Genomic DNA, 19,449 nt, shown 5'->3' with positions numbered 1-19,449 from the left:
AGACACAGGGTATCAGACTGGATAAATAAACAAAACTCATCAATATGCTGTCTGCAAGAGACTCATTTTAGACCCAAAAGCACCTCCAGATTGAAAGTGAGGGGGTGGAAAACCATTTACCATGCTAATGGACACCAAAAGAAAGCTGGGGTGGCAATCTTTATATCAGACAAATTAGATTTTAAACAAAAGACTATAATAAGAGATGAGGAAGGACACTACATCATACTTAAAGGGTCTATCCAACAAGAAGATCTAACAATTGTAAATATCTATGCCCCGAACATGGGAGCAGCCAATTATATAAGGCAATTAATAACAAAAGCAAAGAAACACATTGACAACAATACAATAATAGTGGGGGACTTTAACACCCCCTTGACTGAAATGGACAGATCATCTAAGCAAAAGATCAACAAGGAAATAAAGACTTTAAATGACACACTGGACCAAATGGACTTCACAGACATATTCAGAACATTCCATCCCAAAGCAATGGAATACACATTCTTCTCTAGTGCCCATGGAACATTCTCCAGAATTGATCACATTCTAGGTCACAATCAGGTCTCAACCAGTACCAAAAGATTGGGATCATTCCCTGCATATTTTCAGACTACAATGCTTTGAAACTAGAACTCAATCACAAAAGGAAAGTTGGAAAGAACACAAATACATGGAGGCTAAAGAGCATCCTACTAAAGAATGAATGGGTCAACCAGGAAATTAAAGAAGAATTTAAAAAAATCATGGAAAAAAAATGAAAATGAAAATACAACTGTTCAAAATCTTTGGGATGCAGCAAAGGCAGTCCTAAGAGGAGAGTATATATAGCAATACAAGCCTTCCTCAAGAAAAGGTCTCAAATACACAACCTAACCCTACACCTAAAGGAGCTAGAGAAAAAACAGCAACTAAAGCCTAAACCCAGCAGGAGAAGAGAAATAATAAAGATCAGAGCAGAAATCAATGAAATAGAAACCAAAAGAACAGTAGAACAGATCAACACAACTAGGAGCTGGTTCTTTGAAAGAATTAACAAGATTGATAAACCCCTGGCCAGACTTATCAGAAAGGAAAGAGAAATTACCCAAATAAATAAAATCATGAATGAAAGAGAGATCACAACCAACACCAAAGAAATACAAACAATTATAAGAACATATTAGGAGCAACTCTATGCCAGCAAATTAGATAACCTGGAAGAAATGGATGCATTCCTAGAGATGTATCAACTAACAAAACTGAACCAGGAAGAAATAGAAAACTTGAACAGACGTATAACCACTAAGGAAATTGAAGCAGTCATCAAAAACCTCCCAAGGAACAAGAGCCCAGGGCCAGATGGCTTCCCAAGGGAATTCTACCAAACATTTCAAGAAGAATTAATACCTATTCTCCTGAAACTCTTCCAAAAAATAGAAATGGAAGGAAAACTTCCAAACTCATTTTATGAGGCCAGGGTTAACCTTGATCCCAAAATCAGAAAAAGACCCCATCAAAAAGGAGAATTACAGACCAATATACCTGATGAACATGGATGCAAAAATTCTCACCAAAATACTAGCCAACAGGATCCAACAGTACATTAAAAGGATTATTCACCATGACCAAGGGGGATTTATTCCTGGGCTGCAAGTTTGGTTCAACATCCGCAAATCAATCAATGTGATATAATACATTAATAAAGAAAGAACAAGAACCATATGATCCCCTCATTAGATGCAGAAAAAGCATTTGACAACGTACCACATCCTTTCTTGATCAAAACTCTTCAGAGTATAGGGATAGAGGATACATACCTCAGTATCATAAAAGCCATCTACAAAAAACCCACAGTGACTATCATTCTCAATGGGGAAAAACTAAGAGCTTTTCCCCTAAGGTCAGGAACATGGCAGGGATGTCCACTATTATCACTGCTATTCACATAGTAGTAGACCTAGCCACAGCAATCAGACAACAAAAAGAAATAAAAGGCATCCAAATAGGCAAAGAAGAGGTCAAACTCTCACTCTCTGCAGACGATAGGATACTTTATCTGGAAAATCCAAAAGACTCCACCCCAAAACTGCTAGAACTCATATAGGAATTCAGTCAAGTGGCAGGATATAAAATCAATGCACAGAAATCAGTTGCATTTCTATACACCAACAACAAGACAGAAGAAAGAGAAATTAAGGAGTTGATCCCATTTACAACTGCACCCAAAACCATAAGATAACTAGGAATAAATCTAACCAAAGAGGCAAAGAACCTGTACTCAGAAAACCATAAAATACTCATGAAAGAAATTGAGAAAGATACAAAGAAATGGAAAAACATTCCATGCTCATGGACTGGAAGAACAAATATTGTGAAGATGTCAATGCTACCTAGAGCAATCTACACATTTAATGCAATCCCTATCAAAATACCATCCACTTTTTTCAAAGAAATGGAACAAATAATCCTAAAATTTGTATGGAACCAGAAAAGACCCCAAATAGCCAGAGGAATGTTGAAAAAGAAAAGAAAAGCTGGCGGCATCACAATTCCGGACTTCCAGCTCTATTACAAAGCTGTCATCATCAAGACAGTAAGGTACTGGCACAAAAACAGACACATAGATCAGTGGAACAGAATAGAGAGCCCAGAAATGGACCCTCAACTCTATGGTCAACTCATCTTCGACAAAGCAGGAAAGAATGTCCAATGGAAAAAAGACAGTCTCTTCAACAAATGGTGTGGGAAAATTGGACAGTCACATGCAGAAGAATGAAACTGGACCATTTCCTTACACCACACACAAAAATAGACTCAAAATGGTTGAAAGACCTAAACGTGAGACAGGAGTCCATCAACATCCTAAAGGAGAACACAGGCAGCAACCTCTTCGACCTCAGCCGCAACTTCTTCCTAGAAATATCACCAAAGGCAAGGGAAGCAAGGGCAAAAATGAACTATTGGAACTTCATCAAGATAAAAAGCTTTTGCACAGCAAAGGAAACAGTCAGCAAAACCAAAAGACAACTGACAAAGTGGGAGAAGATATTTGCAAATGACATGTCAGATAAAGGACTAGTATCCAAAATCTATAAAGAACTTATCAAACTCAACTCCCAAAGAACAAATAATCCAATCAAGAAATGGGCAGAAGACATGAACAGACATTTTTCCAAAGAAGACATCCAAATGGCCAACAGACACATGAAAAAGTGCTCAACATCGCTCAGCATCAGGAAAATCCAAATCAAAACCTCAATGAGATACCACCTCACACCCGTCAGAATGGCTAAAATTAACAAGTCAGGAAATGACAGATGTTGGCGGGAATGCGGAGAAAGGGGAACCCTCCTACACTGTTGGTGGGAATGCAAGCTGGTGCAGCCACTCTGGAAAACAGTATGGAGGTTCCTCAAAAAGTTGAAAATAGAGCTACCCTACGACCCAGCTATTGCACTACTGGGTATTTACCCCAAAGATACAAATGTAGTGATCCAAAGGGGTACATGCACCCCAATGTTTATAGCAGCAATGTCCACAATAGCCAAAGTATGGAAAGAACCAAGATGTCCATTGACAGATGAATGGATAAAGAAGATGTGGTATATATATACATAATGGAATATTATGCAGCCATCAAAAAACCAAAATCTTGCCATTTGCAACAATGTGGATGGAACAAGAGGGTATTACGCTAAGCGAAATAAGTCAATCAGAGAAAGAAATGTAGCATATGATCTCACTGATATGAAGAATTCTTAATCTCAGGAAAGAAACTGAGGGTTGCTGGAGTGGTGTGGGGTGGGAGGGATGGGGTGGCTGGGTGACAGACATGGGGGAGGGTATGTGCTATGGTGACCGCTGTGAACTGTGTAAGACTGTTGAATCACAGACCTGTACCTCTGAAACAAAGAATACATTATATGTTAAAAAAAAAAAAAAAGAAGATAATAGGAAGGTGAAAATGAAAGGGGGAAATCGGAGGGGGAGATGAACCATGAGAGACTACGGACTCTGAGAAACAAACTGAGGGTTCTAGAGGGGAGGTGGGTGGGGGGATGGGTTAGACTGGTGATGGTTATTAAAGAGGGAACGTATTGCATATAACACTGTGTGTTATATGCAAACAATGAATCATGGAACACTACATCAAAAACTAATGATATAATGTATGGTGATTAACATAACATAATAAGATAAAATTTTTAAAAAATCATACAAAAAGATGAGATATATACAAGAAATATTACTCCACTATAAAAAACGATGAAATCTTGCCTTTTGTGACAACTTAGATGGACCTAGAGGGTATTACATTAAGTGAAATAAGTCAGACAAAGGCAAATATCATATGATTTCATTTACCATAGGATCTAGAAAACAAAAATGAACAAATAAAATAAAAACAGACTCACAGGGGCAGGAAACAAACTGTTGATTACCACAGAGGACAGGGGTCAGAGCAGGGAGGCAAAACAGGTGAAAGACTTAAGAGTTACAAACTTCTAGTTAGAAAATATTGAGTTATGGAGAAATTATGTACATAATGGAGAACAAAGTCAATAATATTTCAATAACTTTATATGGTGACAGTAACTACATTTATTGTGGCGATCATTTCATAATATTTTAAGTTGTCAAATCACTATGATGTACATAGGAAACTAATAGGGTATAATATATCATAATTATACTTCTATAAATAAAATAAATAAATAAGTTATGCTAAGTTATGCTTTCTAGTAATATATACACGACAACAGTAAAGGAAGTTAAAAATGCTTAGGATTCTTCAGTTATTTTGTGCTATGTATAAATTCCAGGACACCGCAGACTTTCTTGTATTTTAATCAGAGGATATTTTATGGACCCTAAAGGGTTTCAGTGGCCAGAAAACTCTCATCCATACATCATAGGTTTATGGCTTTTTAGGTTTTTTTCATCTCTTCCAAGAAATCCTTTTTCAGTGATTTATGTTTTTTGAAAATATTATCCCCCTAATCTATGTCCATACCAAACAAGGAAAATCATTTTCCTTGACCTGAACCCAAGAAGTTGGATATTTACTCTAGCTAAACAAAGGGTGCCAAAAGAACAACCAAACATGCAAGCTACTTCCTGATTATCTTAAAATAAGCTCTACAGTTTATTAAACGCACTTGGGACAGCTCAAAAATATCCAGACTTGTTCTGATATTCCTCAAGTCTTTTTTTTAACCATTCATTGAAATGTGAGATTAGAAAATTCTAGATATAATACTTTTTTCTTTTTCTTTCCTTTTCTTTCTTTCTTTCTTATTTTTTTTTTTTTTTTTTACCTTTGATCCTTCAGGGCCATTTTGTCCAGGAATCCCAATATCTCCTGGAAAACCCTAGGGAACATAAAAATATAGAGAATTTGCTCAACAGCCATTACTATAAATCCAATAAGCATATGAAAATTTCCTTTGCCATTCTCTCATTCCCAGTTAAAGTAATTTATACTGCTCAAAAACTCAGTATTAAAGGTCTATTATTAGGCAGTTAACACTGGAATACAAAACTGACAAAGTTACTTCACCAGTTCTTCACCAGTTCTTCAAAATCTTCAGGTCCAAAGAAAATTCTTTAATCCAGTCTAAGAGAACCAAAGTCTTAATCCAAAACCATCCACAACATGGAAAAAAGGCAAAAAGGTTCATAATAGGTCCTTTCAATGACCTATGGGACACATGGCCACCCAAGGATTAGGGGAATGTAATTTGTTAGATTCACTGTTTACTAACCAAATGTTAACTTGTAGATTTTTGTTAGTTAGAAATGCAAATAACTTTTGTCTGGTGAAAAAAATAACCATAAAGGTTATGGGTTAATATACAGGATATTAATCAGTTTTGTATCTAATTTAATTATCTTATTCTAACATTCCCATATTTAATAGTCAATACTTAGCTCTTCAAATGCTCCTCAAACTCATCTTAATATCTTACTGGTTTCATCATTAATTAATGAGTTCAAAAAATTTTTTCACACCCATGTTTACTTTTTATTTGCCTAAGAATCACAATTTTACCTTTTTGGAAATTATATTTTAGCAGCCTAACATAGTTGGCTCAAGAAATAGAAAGGAGCTGTAGTGTGAAATAAAATCTGTGCTGGGGAAAGGCCTAGAACGTTGCTCTAAAATGGTTAGATCAATCAGTGTTCTCACTGAAATAATGAATTAGAATGTGATTCATCATGATCCATTTTAATAATGAGAATAAGGTAGTAAGTGCAGTTTTACCTCTATTGTTTTGTCACAGACAAAGCTGTTTCAGTATTTCCTGCTGACTTGCGCAAAGGAACAGAAGGTAAGACGAGTACAAGAATCAGCATCTTTTCAAAAAATATTTTATTTTATTCATTTGAGAGAGAGAGAGAGAAGGAGCAGGAGGAGGGGCAAAAGGAGAAACAGACTCCCTGCTGAGCAGGAGCCCAATGTGGGGCTCCATCCCAGAACCCTGAGATCATGACCTAAGCCAAAGTCAGATGCTTAACTGACTGAGCCACCCAGGTGCCCCAAAAATCAGCATCTTAAAAAGTAACAGTTACAAGTAAATATGAATGTGAGCTAGAAAAGGTAGTTCAGTGAAGAAGTAAATATGATGGAAATAAAAATGTCCACAAGTTACATGGAACTGCAAGGTTGATTCTGGAATATTCATCCTGGAAAGAAAAATCAAAAGAAAGTGATACTAACTCATCCAGTCCAGATTAGGACAGAAATGCCTTGACTCTGATTTGAAACTTGTATTCTATAGAGAAAAATATTACTTAGGGACATTTCTGGCAAAAGAAAAGACAGTGATAACAGAAAGACTGGTCACAGGATCAGATTTAAGTTTAGCAACAGAATATGTTTAAAATAGACTTGTTGATTGCTTTTCTAATGAAAGAAAAAATCAGGTTCACCTATGCCTTCTCTGCCTAAATAATTTTCCCTCACCTTTCTTCACCTGGAAGACTTATGTTTTAAATAGAATAGAAAATTGAATAATATTTTTCCAAGTTTTTATTTAAATTCCAGCTAGTTAACATACAGTGCAATATTAGTTTTAGGTGTAGAATTTGGTGATTCATCGCTTACATACAAGACCCAGTGCTCATCACAAGTGTCCTCCTTAATACCTATTACCTATTTAACCCATCCCCCTGTCCAACTCCCCTCCAGTAACCATCAATTTGTTCTCTGTAGTCAAATTATGGAAGGAGCCCAAATATCCATCAACTAATGAATGGATAAAGAAGATGTGGGATATATAATGGAATATTGCTCAGCCATAAAAGAAATGAAATCTTACCATTTGCAACGACATGGATGAAGCTACTGAGTATTATGCTAAATGAAATAAGTCAGCCAGAGAAAGAAAAATACCATATGATTTCACTCATATGTGGAATTTAAGAAACAAAATAAATGAACATAAGGAGGAATAAAAGACAGACAAACCAAGAAAACTGAATGATATTTTGCTTCTTTGATCCCCAAACCATGAGTTAGTTCTCTTCTAAGAACTCTCACACTATCCTAGAGTCCTACAAGGTCACTTAATGTAGTATTATGGCTTATATTATTTTCCTCATCAGATTGTAAACTCTTTGAAGGCAGTTTTATGTCTTATGAACTATAATATTTCCAGCAACTAGTACAACACCTGGTACATAGTAAGTGTTAAAAAATTTATTTTGTAGTTGTCATTGTCGAGTGACTGACTTGTTTCTCTCAGAAAAAAAAAAAAAAAAAAAACGACAAGTCTGGTAGCTACTTTTGGTCCCTGGGTACTGGTTTACAACCACTGGTTCAGAGGATCCCCATGGATAAATTCATAGTTCCTGTCCATCCTCCCGATGAGCCTGAAACACCTTGTCATTCCAGAAAGCAAAAAGACTATAAAAGATGTCAAATCGAGAGTTATGTTAAAAGAACCGAGGGGGCTTGAAGAGGATCCCACTGAGCAGATATGGGATAATATGAACTTCAATAAGGATAAGAATTACAATGGATTGAAACATATCAAATATGTTTAAATTCATGAGTTTTAATGATACAATTAAAGAACTGCCCACTTTTAGAGGATGAAAGGAAGTCAACTCCTTATTTTGAAAACTGGTAAAGGTGAAGAATCAAGCATTTATTCTACTTTCCCATATATACTGTGCTACTACTAACCAAATAGTAGATGAGGGAATATATTCAGCCAACAAATAAAAAAGAAATGATACAGCAAAAATATCTCCATTTTGCAACCACCTAAATCTAATACATCTGGGCAGTTGAGGAATCAACTGTTACTAAAATCATAAAAAAAGGAACTACACATTATGTGCTTTGTGATGAAAGAATACAGTATCACCTATAGTTTCACCAAAAACAAAGAGAACTGAATATGGTCAAGCCTCTGTATGTGACTACCCAGGTCACATGACCAGGGATCTTTAACAGCTAATTTGTAAGGGGGAAAAGGGAAATGGAAAGAGAACTTGTAGACTGAAAGACATAGTAACAAAATAAGCCTACACTACAATTTTAACCTAACTTGAATGACAAACCATAAAAGAAAAAAGCACTGCCAACTTTTGGGAGGAGAGGAAGGCTTATGGTTGGGTTGAGATCCAAAAAAGCTTCTGGGGATAACTGGCAGTTCTATTCTTGACCTGCATAGCAAACACAATAGTGTTTGTCTTACAACTGTTGTGATACACATTTGTTTTATATAGCTTTTGTATCTGTGTTTTATTTTTTTCAATAAAACAGTAAAAAAGTTATTGAGGTGACTTCTGGGTAAACATGGAATATTAAGTATATCCATGAATATCTGTTCCTTCTTAAACATTAAAATAATAGTAAAGGAATAGTAAAAAGACCTGAAGTGCCAAAGACCAGGGGAATAGGAGACAACAGATGTCAATAATTTGGAAGCCTTTTATTTCTTTTTGTTGTCTGATTGCTGTGGGTAGGATTTCCAGTACTATATCAAATAAAAATGGTGAGAATGGACATCCCTGACTTGTTCCTGACCATAAAGGAAAAGCACTCACCTGTCAGAATGGCTAAAATTAACAACACAAGAAACAATAGTTGTTGGCAAGAATGTGGAGAAAAAGGAACCCTCTTGTACTGTTGGTGGAAATGCAAACTGGTGCAGTCACTCTGAAAAACAGTATGGAGGTTCCTCAAAAAGTTAAAAATAGAACTACCCTAAGATCCAGCAATGGCACTACTAGGTATTCACCCAAAGAATGCAAAAATACTAATTCAAAGGGATGTGCTCCCCAATGTTTACAGCGGCATTATCTACAATAACCAAATTATGGAAACAGCCCAAGTGTCCATCTACTGATGAATGGATAAAGAAGATGTGGTACATATACATACACGCATATAATATGCATATATTTAATGCACACTCACACAATGGAATAATACTCAGCCATCAAAAATAATGAAATTTTGCCATTTGCAGTGACATGAATGGAACTACAGAGTATTATGCTAAGTGAAGTAAGTCAGCTAGAGAAAGACAAATACCATACGATTTCACTCATGTGTGGAATTTAAGAAAGAAAACAGATGAACATATGGGGAGGGGGAAAAGAAAAAAAGGAGAGAAGGACACAAGCCATAAGAAACTCTTAATGATAGAGAGCAAATTGAGGGTTGCTGGAGGAGAGGTGAGTGGGGGATGGGCTATGAGAGATGGGTAGTAAGGAGGGCCTTTTTGTGATGAGCACTGGGTATTGTATGGAAGTGATGAATCACTGAATTCTACTCCAGAAACCAATATTTCACTGTATGTTAACTACATACAGTTAACATAAAATTTAAATTAAAAAAAATTAAACAAATGAACTATCTAATAATAAAAAATAAAATAAAATGTTGTTATAGACAGTAGCATCATTTAGGCCATCTAACTCTTTTGAAAATTTTCAAATTTTCATTGATTTTTATATTGATCATACTTTAAATATACATGAACACAATACAGTTGACTTAAATTTATCTTAAGTAGTTTATAAGTCTGAACAAAGTAGAAATGACTATATCTCATAAAAACAATCATATTAAAACAGGATAAAATTAATAAATCATTCAAGCTAGTGCAACCCATAAGTTATGGACTCCTAAAGGGCAAAGTTATTCAAAGCCTAGTTTGGTGCTTGGATACAGTATATTCAATAAAGATTTGACGGCTTCAATTGATGACCAAATTAAAAATGAATTGTTTGAATAATTATATTTTCAGTTTTGCAGTTTCAAAGTTATTCTTTGTCAAAAAACAAAACAAAACAAACAAAACACTGCCCAAAAAACCCAAGTAGCATAGCTTCTACAGATGGGATTGTAACAATGGCAAACAAGAAAGAATGCAGTCAGAGGGAAAGAGGTTCTATAAGGGGAGAATTCCATTTGAGAAATGGATCCAAAAAACAATCATAAGATTTTGTTCTTTAGCATTTGTGGAAGTACATGCCATGTCAGTAATATGGTGAGTCCAAGTAAGAAAGTAATAAAAAACAAAAAGGATTAAAATGACCTTTTCAGAGTGAGAATAATCCATATAAAAGTTAATGCCAAAAAAAAAATATTTGACAAGGCAGAAGTAATAAATTCACTTTCCCAGGAAGCTATAGAAATGAAACTTAAGCACAGAGCAGCATGCAACTGCAAATTAAGGAACTGTTCTGTCTTCTGGGAAAACCACAAATAGAAAATATGAGCCTCTGGAAAAATAAAGGCAAAATAAGGAATTCATCCAGGTATCTGGCTTTCTTTCACTGCCTTTTGCTGTTTTAGAACTAAAAACCATAAAAACAGATTTTTTTTCATTATGATATCATTGAAAATCTTTGCAATCTTTGTAAATGATTACTGCTATTCATGTATTTTCCCTTTTGCAATTCTATACTTTTGAATAGTAAATATAGCACAGCTGAATTCCATTAATATGTAGCATCCTAAAAACTCAGCAGAGAAAATCCAGAAACAATAAAGACAATGAAAATTCCTTATAACACAACATACACTCTCTGAATGACTTGTTTAATAAGACTTTGTTTAAATAATATTATCAGTATGTTTGAAGTCACTCTACAAAATCAACTGCAAAGTCCATTTTTATTTTACTGAAATCCACACAAAGCTATACTAAACTTCTAATTTTAAGGTAAACTATTTTGACCATTATTTGACCTTTAGATTTGGATAACCTATAGTGACGAAAAGCAGATCAGTGTTAGACTGGGGATGGGAGGAACAGGAGAGACAGAAAGGAAGAATTACAAAGGTGAACAAAGAAATTTTGGGATTTTTAGAAAGATTTTATTTATGTATTTATTTATTTATTTAAGAGCAAGAGAAAGTTCACAAGCAGGGGGAGAGGGAAAGGGGAGAAAGAGGGAGAGAAAGAATCTCAAGCAGACTCTGAGCTGAGCATGGAACCAACATGGGGCTCAGTCTCAGGACCCTGAGATCATGACCTGAGCCAACCAAGAGTTGGATGCTTAACCAACTGAATCACCCAGATGCTCAGAAATTTTGGGATTTGATGGATGTGTTCACTATCTTGATTTTGGCGATGGTTTCATGAGTTATACATATGTCAAAAATTATCAAATTGTACAATTTAAGTATATGTAGTTTGTTATATGTCAATTACACCTCAATAAAAGTATAAAACAAAAGGTAATTGGTACTGGGTGTTTTAGATAATCACCATTCTTTGGTAGACAACAATCTGCAACCATTTAAAGACCCTTAGAAAACTTGTCCCCAGATAAAAATCAGGGAAGCTCAGATTTCAAATTGTTTTGGAGGTAATAACAGGACAATGATTTGATACTTACTTTTGGATAAGTATCATTTTAGGTACCCCACATCTACATATTTGACTCATTTAAAATTCTTGTGTCTTTAATTAAAGAATATCAATTTATTCATTCAACATGTTACTATGTATCAGGCATCATTCTTGGCATTGAACATAGGCTAGAGAACAAAAATATTTCCTCATACCATACAATGTATATTCTGGAGACCCTTTATCTCAGATTCTCCCTTTTTCAGTGTGTGTAAGTTTGTGGCAAGGAGTGGGAAGTTAGGTGATTTTAAAAAGTTGATTTATATTGTTATGAGGAACTGGCATATATCAATTGCCTACCTTTCTTTTAAATGCACAGCTATGGGCCTGTGCCACTCTACCTTGTTTCCTATTCTCTCGTTTCTCCAAATGGAATGAATATTGTGGCTATTTTGTTTTCCTTCTAAAATCATACTGATTATCTGAGATTCAGGCCTCATTGAAAAGAACGCACTTTACTCCAAGAATCTGGCCTTGAAGCTATAAGCAATAAGTGATCATTGGGTTATCTTCCTTTGGAGAGGAAGAGTATATTTTCAGCTGTGTGGGTGGCTGTACTATGTTACCAGAAGCATTTTAAAAACTATATAAGTGTGTTGGGTGGCGCCTTGGTGGCTCAGTTGGTTAAGCATCCAACTCTTGGTTTTGGCTTAGGTCATGATCTCGGGGCCGTGAGACTGAGCCCTGCATTGGGCTCCATGCTGGGCATGGAGCCTGCTTAGTATTCTCTCTCTCCCTCAGTCTACCCCTCTGCTCTTTAATTAAAAAAAAAAAACTGTATAAGTGGGAAGAATGGTAATATATAGATACTGGGCACCAAAGATGTAAAATGTAGAGAGCATCTTCTTTTTTGTATGCTCACCATCTCTGAAAAACTCCTCTTCAATTTGCAGTCTATGTGCTTCTGGTCCCAATCCCAATTTCCAGGGGTGAGTAAATGACCCAAATCTTGCCAATTACAGTATTCCAACCTCATGATTACTGTGATTGGTTTAAAGATGATCATGTAATCCAAGCCAGATTGGCTGGAATCCACCTTAGAATTTTTGCTAGAGCTATAGGAAAGAAGAATCCTTTTTTTTTTTTTTTTTTTTTTGGCTAAGCTTGCTAACTCTGAGGGCGATATAAGCCTAGAATTGCCAAGGGCCACCTTTTCCATAATATGTTCCTGTGAATGAAGCCAACAGACGTAAGTAAGGCTAAAAGATGGAGAGTATCTTGATTATATTCATCAAACTCCTGTATCCAGCCAAAATTCTAGGCACATGCACTGCAGACTTCCTAATTACATCAGCCAATCCTGAGTTTTGCTTAAAACTGTTTGAGGTAGGTTTTGTCATTTTTAATGGAAACAAACTTGACTAAAACACTGAATTATATGCAGTTTTTTAAACACACCTAACTTCCTCATATATCTGTGCTGGAAGACCATTGCACTCTGTTTCCATTTGATAAGCCACTACTATTTCTTCGAGTCTTTGCTCAAGCAACTATACTTCTTAGAAGTCTTCTTTAACTCCCTACTCCAGGTTCTCTCATCAAATCAAATATAACATAATCTATGAAGCCTTTCATGGTTCCGCTTAGCCAGAATCAGTAGCTTGTTCCTTTATATGTATACAGAACTCGGTTAATATGGCTATTTAGGACTAATGACTCTATATAGTAATTAAGGGTTTATTTCTTTTTTTCCAATAAAATGTGAGCTCAAAGAGGAAAATGAAGGTATCTTACCCATCTTTATACCTCTAACATTTAACTTAACATGCTGCTGGTATACAACCCTCCATAGTCTCTTGCATTTCTGCACATTATACAAACGGGTTACTAACTATCCATTGATCCAGTCTATCATTTCAAGGATTTCCATATAGCAAAGATGGCCATAGTGTCTCCCTCTTAGCAAAAGGCAGGCATGCTTACTTTCCATATAATAATCTCTTTCTGGAATACATTATTTTTTTTATAACTGACCATTATAAAAGATTCAGTTTCTCTAAGTTCAAAGTTCCTCTTTTGCAATACAACCACTGCATATGCAAATGTCATCTAGCTCTGTTCACATCACCCTATGAGAAGAAAGGCTCTGTGAATCAGAGCAAAAATGCTGATACTCTGGAAACTGCTATTGTTAAGAATAATAAACTGTCCTTTATCTCTGTCCCAGGAGTCTTGTGTCTTCTAAGAGAAATCTGTGAAACTATCAGGCTAACCGGCAGGTTTGGGATCCTTCATAGTCTCTGACAGTTCTGGTGATGAGAATGGGATACTAATGGAGACACAGCTTTCTGGAACAGGAAGTGTGAAGGCCTTACCACATGATTAATGAGATTTGAGGAAAGTCCACGGGAATAGGCAGTGAACATGTTAACCAAATTGTACAGTCAATCGGGCAATAAATGGTCCTCTACTGTACTGCCTGCTAAAAAGAGGAATTGGAAGAGACGGTTATAGATCAAGTACTGGGAACAGAAAGTATCTTCAAAGACAGTTGTCTTAGTTGTTGCTAACTTTCCTCTGGGTGGGAAGATTTCTTCATTAATCTAGTGAGCAACCTCAGGTCAACCTCAATGTAACAACAGTACTAAGTACTGTTAGTAATAGCAACTAATAGTACTAAGATTCATCCTGGGTAGGCAGGAGATTCTGTCCTCTTTCAGACAACAGTTATGGAAACTCCCACCTACACTATGAAAGGACAGAAATTTGTGACCACAATGGGCAGAAACTAGGCAAATCAATAAAACTTTGGCTGGTTCATTTGGGAGATCAGGGGGCAGGTTCCATATTTTTCACAATACAAGAACTGTAATATTAGGCTTCACTATCTAGCTACTGAATACTCTGCCTTGATATCACTTGGAATCAAAGGTCTTATGCAATTTGGCACCAGCCTAGTTTTATAACCTTATCTATCACTCTATACCAACACAAGGAATCTGTGTCAGCTAGTCAGTTTCATTCACTGATCTATAAATCCACTATCCATATTACCTAGATGTCTAGGCTCTGCTCATGTGGTTTACCCTGCCTGGAATGCCCTCCCCACTTCCTGCCATTTATTCATCAACAATCTAATTCAAGATCCATCTTTTCCATGAACCCTTCCCTAATCCTTTCATCTCATGTTAATCTCTCTCTACTAACAATGAACTATAATAACTACTTATTTCTTACATGATGCCTTTGCAACTATCTGACAGTGTGTGTATATATATATATGTGTGTGTGTGTGTGTGTGTGTGTGTATATGTATATGTATGTATATATATGTATAGGTGTATATATAGGTGTATATATATGTATATACATATATCTTCTTTTTCCAAAATAGACTATAAATTGCCCCAAATTATAGACAATATATTATTTTTATATATATCCTATAGTATTTACTAGCCATAGGTCTTACACAGTAGGAACTCAAGAGATGATTTGTTATTGACTGATTTGATCACATTTTCTTTCAGCACTAGTTTTTGAGTAATAACTAAAAACATCAAATTACTCAACCAATCCCAAGTGGTACTTCTTTGTTAAGAAGTAAGTGGTTTAAGTAAAGGGGATCCATCTGGACTAAGATCTACTCAACTGGCTGCAGGCTGCCTTATGCAAGTAAAGTCCACTGAGGTGCTAAAATGGACATTTAGAAGCGTGCTTTTGCTTGATATGAGCAGACTCTCCAAATGAACTTTGGTATTTGTCTCTAGTGAAGACCACCCTAGTGGAAAAAGAGGACTCACTGCTTGGCCACTGCTGGTATCCCTCTGATTAGTGGTCTTAGCTCATTTTGTAATAAACAACTGGCCCCACTTACCAAGAACATCATCCAAAATTCAACTATTTGGCAATCTCAGTAGTCCAGGGAGGTTAACAGCTGAATCAACAAACATTCTAACTATCCTGCTACCAAATTTGAAGGTGGTTTGCTGCCAGAACTGGGAGGAAGCATAGGTTTAGTGCTCAAAACTGAAATTACTATGCTTAAAGAAATAGGGAAGATTCCTGTACAGCATTTTCCATATGTTTTTGTTAAAAGCAGACAAAGAACTAGCATGGAAAAAATTTTAATCTTATGTTTTAAAGCATGTGATGTTTTATTTTGTGACATCTCTAATATTTACAATTCTGGAAAGAGCTAAGTGCACAGATACGTTTACTTCTTTGGTACAGTAATTTAACTTGCCTACAATAAGTAAAACATTATGAAGCAAGGGAAAAAAAAACTTTGAAGTGGTTTGAAGTGACATTTGTTCAGATGATCTTTAATGATGAACAGTCTCTTCAATGCCAATGGCAAATAACAGCATTTACAACAAATCTTCAGAGTGCTTTGCTTTCACTAACTCTTATGAAGATCTGAGCTTCTGAACTAGAAGGTACTAGAAAGAAATATTGGCCAGTTTTTTCCTGTCTTACTGGTAGTACAGATGACAACTTATATGGTATGATTAATTTGAGGAGCATCAAAGTTTAAATCACCCACAAATCTTTCTCTGCTCACTAAATAACTCCCTAAATTCTACAATTCAAGACTCACTGCATTAGTTCCAGGTGTCCGTTTAGTGTTAAAATGTAAATATCCTTGAAATGGGATTCTATTGAAGGTAGCTGTTCTGCTTACCATTTACTGCTTGGAGTAAAATATATTTATTAGGTCTTTAAAAACAAGCTTTGATGAGAAGGGTAAATTATGGAAAAGAAAAGAGAGACTGGTTGTTTGAGATAGACAAGAACTCATGCTCAAAAGGGAAAGAACAGAGGAAGATCAGTGGCCATAGGAATTAAATTCTTTGGCTATTTTATAATTTTTTCTAAGGACTAAACTGATTCTAGACTTTTAAATAATTAAATGATTTTTAATTTTTCATTTAATCAAACCTAATTAATTTTGATGTCTGAAAAAAGACAAATAGAGACAGTGGAGGCTTTGACATAGTTGGAATTGAATATTGCTTTCTTGAATATAAGTTCTTTGAAGTCAAGACCAAATCCAATTGACCTCAGCATTTTCTTTTTAGGGTTGAACATATAATGGATATCTCAAAAAGATCTGTTGAAAAGAAATAATTAGAACTGAATTCTTTAAATAAGAGCCTAAATGGAAGAGATACTTATAATAGTTAAGTAGACCTCTGGGTTCTAAGGATCAGACAATAACTCACATCTACATGATTGCCAATCATATCGTGTAGAGAGAATGTCAGAGATCCCTGCCAGCATTAAAAACCTGAAATATGAATGTGTGATGGTCTCTATCAGAGCACTGTTAAATTCACCAGACTACCACCTACAAAAGTCAGTTGGATTGTGGAGACTGACTGTAGACTACCACAGCCCCAGTTGCAGCTATTGTGTCAGACATAGTGGATAACTAAGTCCTTTTATATTTGGTATGTAATCACTGATTTGGCAAATACACTCTTTTCCTTTATAACTAAAAGAAAATTAAAAAATAGTCTGCATTCATGTGGGGCCCTTCAAATTTGGAAGTATCAGCAGTTCATCTTCACAGAAACAGATACATATTTTATAAGAGTTTACCTTTCCTTTCTTTAAAGCTCCAACTAGCACCACTATCTAGAAAATTACAGAATGTCTGATCCACAGGCATGGAACCCCATAGAGTATAGCATTTGAACAAGATACCCTCTCTACAAAAAGCTACAAGAGTGGGCCCCTGATATGATTCATTGGCCTTCACCCATTCTGCACCATTTAGAGGTAGTCAGCCTTACAATACATTGCAACTGCTTTTAAAGTTATAAGGGAAGGGCCAACTTAAAAGAAACAATATGAAGGGAGTACCACTCTTTGGGATATAGTGTATTTTTTTAAGTTAGAAACCTGTATATGGTACTTTTATCTCTAATAGGAAGGATGCATGACTCTGGAAACCAAAGAATAGAAGTGGATGTGTCTTATTTACCATCACTCCCAATGATGCATTATATTTTGTACCTTCTTTCCCCACAACCTTGGACTCTTCAGGATTAGATATCCTGTTACTCAAAGGGTCTCTCTCTCTTGACAGGAGACAGAGCAAGTATCTCACTAACCTAAACTTAGGGCTCTCAACAGGGCACTTTGGACTTTTTATGATGAGGTCTGAGCAAACAAAAAGGGAAGTCACCATACTGGCATGGTTAATTGACCCTGAAAAACAAAAATAGGCAAGACTTCTTTACATAAAAAGGGCAGGAAGGGATACATGTAGAACTCAGGTGATACACTGGACACCTCTTAGAACTCCTATCAAGAGTTCATATTCTCAGTAATGAAGGTTAAGGTCATACCACTAGCTAAGCCACCAAGACCCACTCAGGTGATAGCTGAAGGTGAAAGGAATTTAAAATGGGTAGTGAAGGAGGGAATGATGAATACCAGCTGTGACTCCAAGAGCAATCAGATCAGCAGCAGCCATAGTACATGCTATTTACATAGATCAATTAGACCAAAAATAAGTGAAGATATAGCAAAACCTAAACAACATAATAAAGAGCAAGTCACTATACTATATATTAAACTTCACATTTAATGATAAAAATATACCTCCTTGTCAAGTGTATATTAAAATGTATAATGAAATGTCAAGTGTATATTAAGTCACAAAAAATGATCACAACAAAAAAGAAAAGATTGATAAGTTCCAAAAAATAGAACAACATCCTCTGATAACAATGCAATAAAAATAAGAATTATTAACAAAACCAAAACCAATAGCTCTTCCACCTGGAAATTCTAAAACTCCTTTTTAAGTAACTCTTGGGTGAAAAGAGAAATAACTGAAATTACAAAATATCTAAAAGACAATGGTAATAAAAATACTCCATACCAGAATCTTTGAGGTACATTTAAAGTAGTAGGCAGAGGAAAAGTGATAATTCTTAATAGTTTTAGGAATGAAAATAAAATAATGAAAATAAATAAAATTAAATTCCTAACTAAAAAAAAAAAAACATAAACCAAAGAATCTCCAAGAAATAATAGAGATAAAAGGAGAAACTAATTATGTAATGAAAAGAAAAACAGAAAACAATAAATAAAAATTTCAAAATTTTTTTGAGAAAAAAAGTAACTGGACAAACTGAATCAAGCCTAACCAAGAAAAAAAAAAGAATAAGCACATATATAAATATTTAAAAAAAATTAATGGCACATGGGAAACAACCATTAAAACAAAAATTTGAAAATCATGAGATTATTTTGTTAATTTATATGGAAGTCAATTTGAAAACCTAGATGAAACAGATCTTTTCCTAAGGCCAATATAACAAAGCTAACCCCATTAGAGATAGCTTAAAAAGGCTAATTTCTGCAGAAGCAGTAAAATTTCAAGGAACTACCCCATAAAAAAACAACAATTCCAGACGGTTTCACAGAGGAATTCCATCAAAGCCTCATAGATAAGATAGCCCCAATGTTCCATAAATTACTCCATAGCACTAAAAATTAAGAAGACTTCCTAATTATTTTCATGAAATAAGTATAACACTAATACCTAAACTGGACAAAGAAGTACAAAAAAAGATTGAATATTATAGATCAAGATCACTTATAAATATTGAAGCAAAAGTCACAA

The 19,449-nt window shown here is 35.2% G+C and overlaps 1 protein-coding gene across 1 annotated transcript in view; it reads right to left on the bottom strand.

Annotated features, from left to right (window-relative positions):
• COL24A1 (collagen type XXIV alpha 1 chain) overlaps positions 1-19,449 on the bottom strand; it is a 381,932-nt gene that overhangs the window by 221,264 nt on the left and 141,219 nt on the right. Inside the window, exon 20 of the mRNA XM_088022947.1 lies at positions 5,304-5,357. Coding sequence (XP_087879073.1) covers positions 5,304-5,357 — 54 coding nt within the window. The remainder of the gene's footprint in view (positions 1-5,303; positions 5,358-19,449) is intronic.

The sequence above is a fragment of the Eumetopias jubatus genome, unplaced genomic scaffold, assembly GCF_037043125.1.
Source record: "Eumetopias jubatus isolate StellerSeaLion01/CBP00866 unplaced genomic scaffold, mEumJub1_p1.0 scaffold_4, whole genome shotgun sequence".
NCBI classification, from domain to species: domain Eukaryota; kingdom Metazoa; phylum Chordata; class Mammalia; order Carnivora; family Otariidae; genus Eumetopias; species Eumetopias jubatus.
This window is presented reverse-complemented; position numbering and strand designations above follow the sequence as displayed.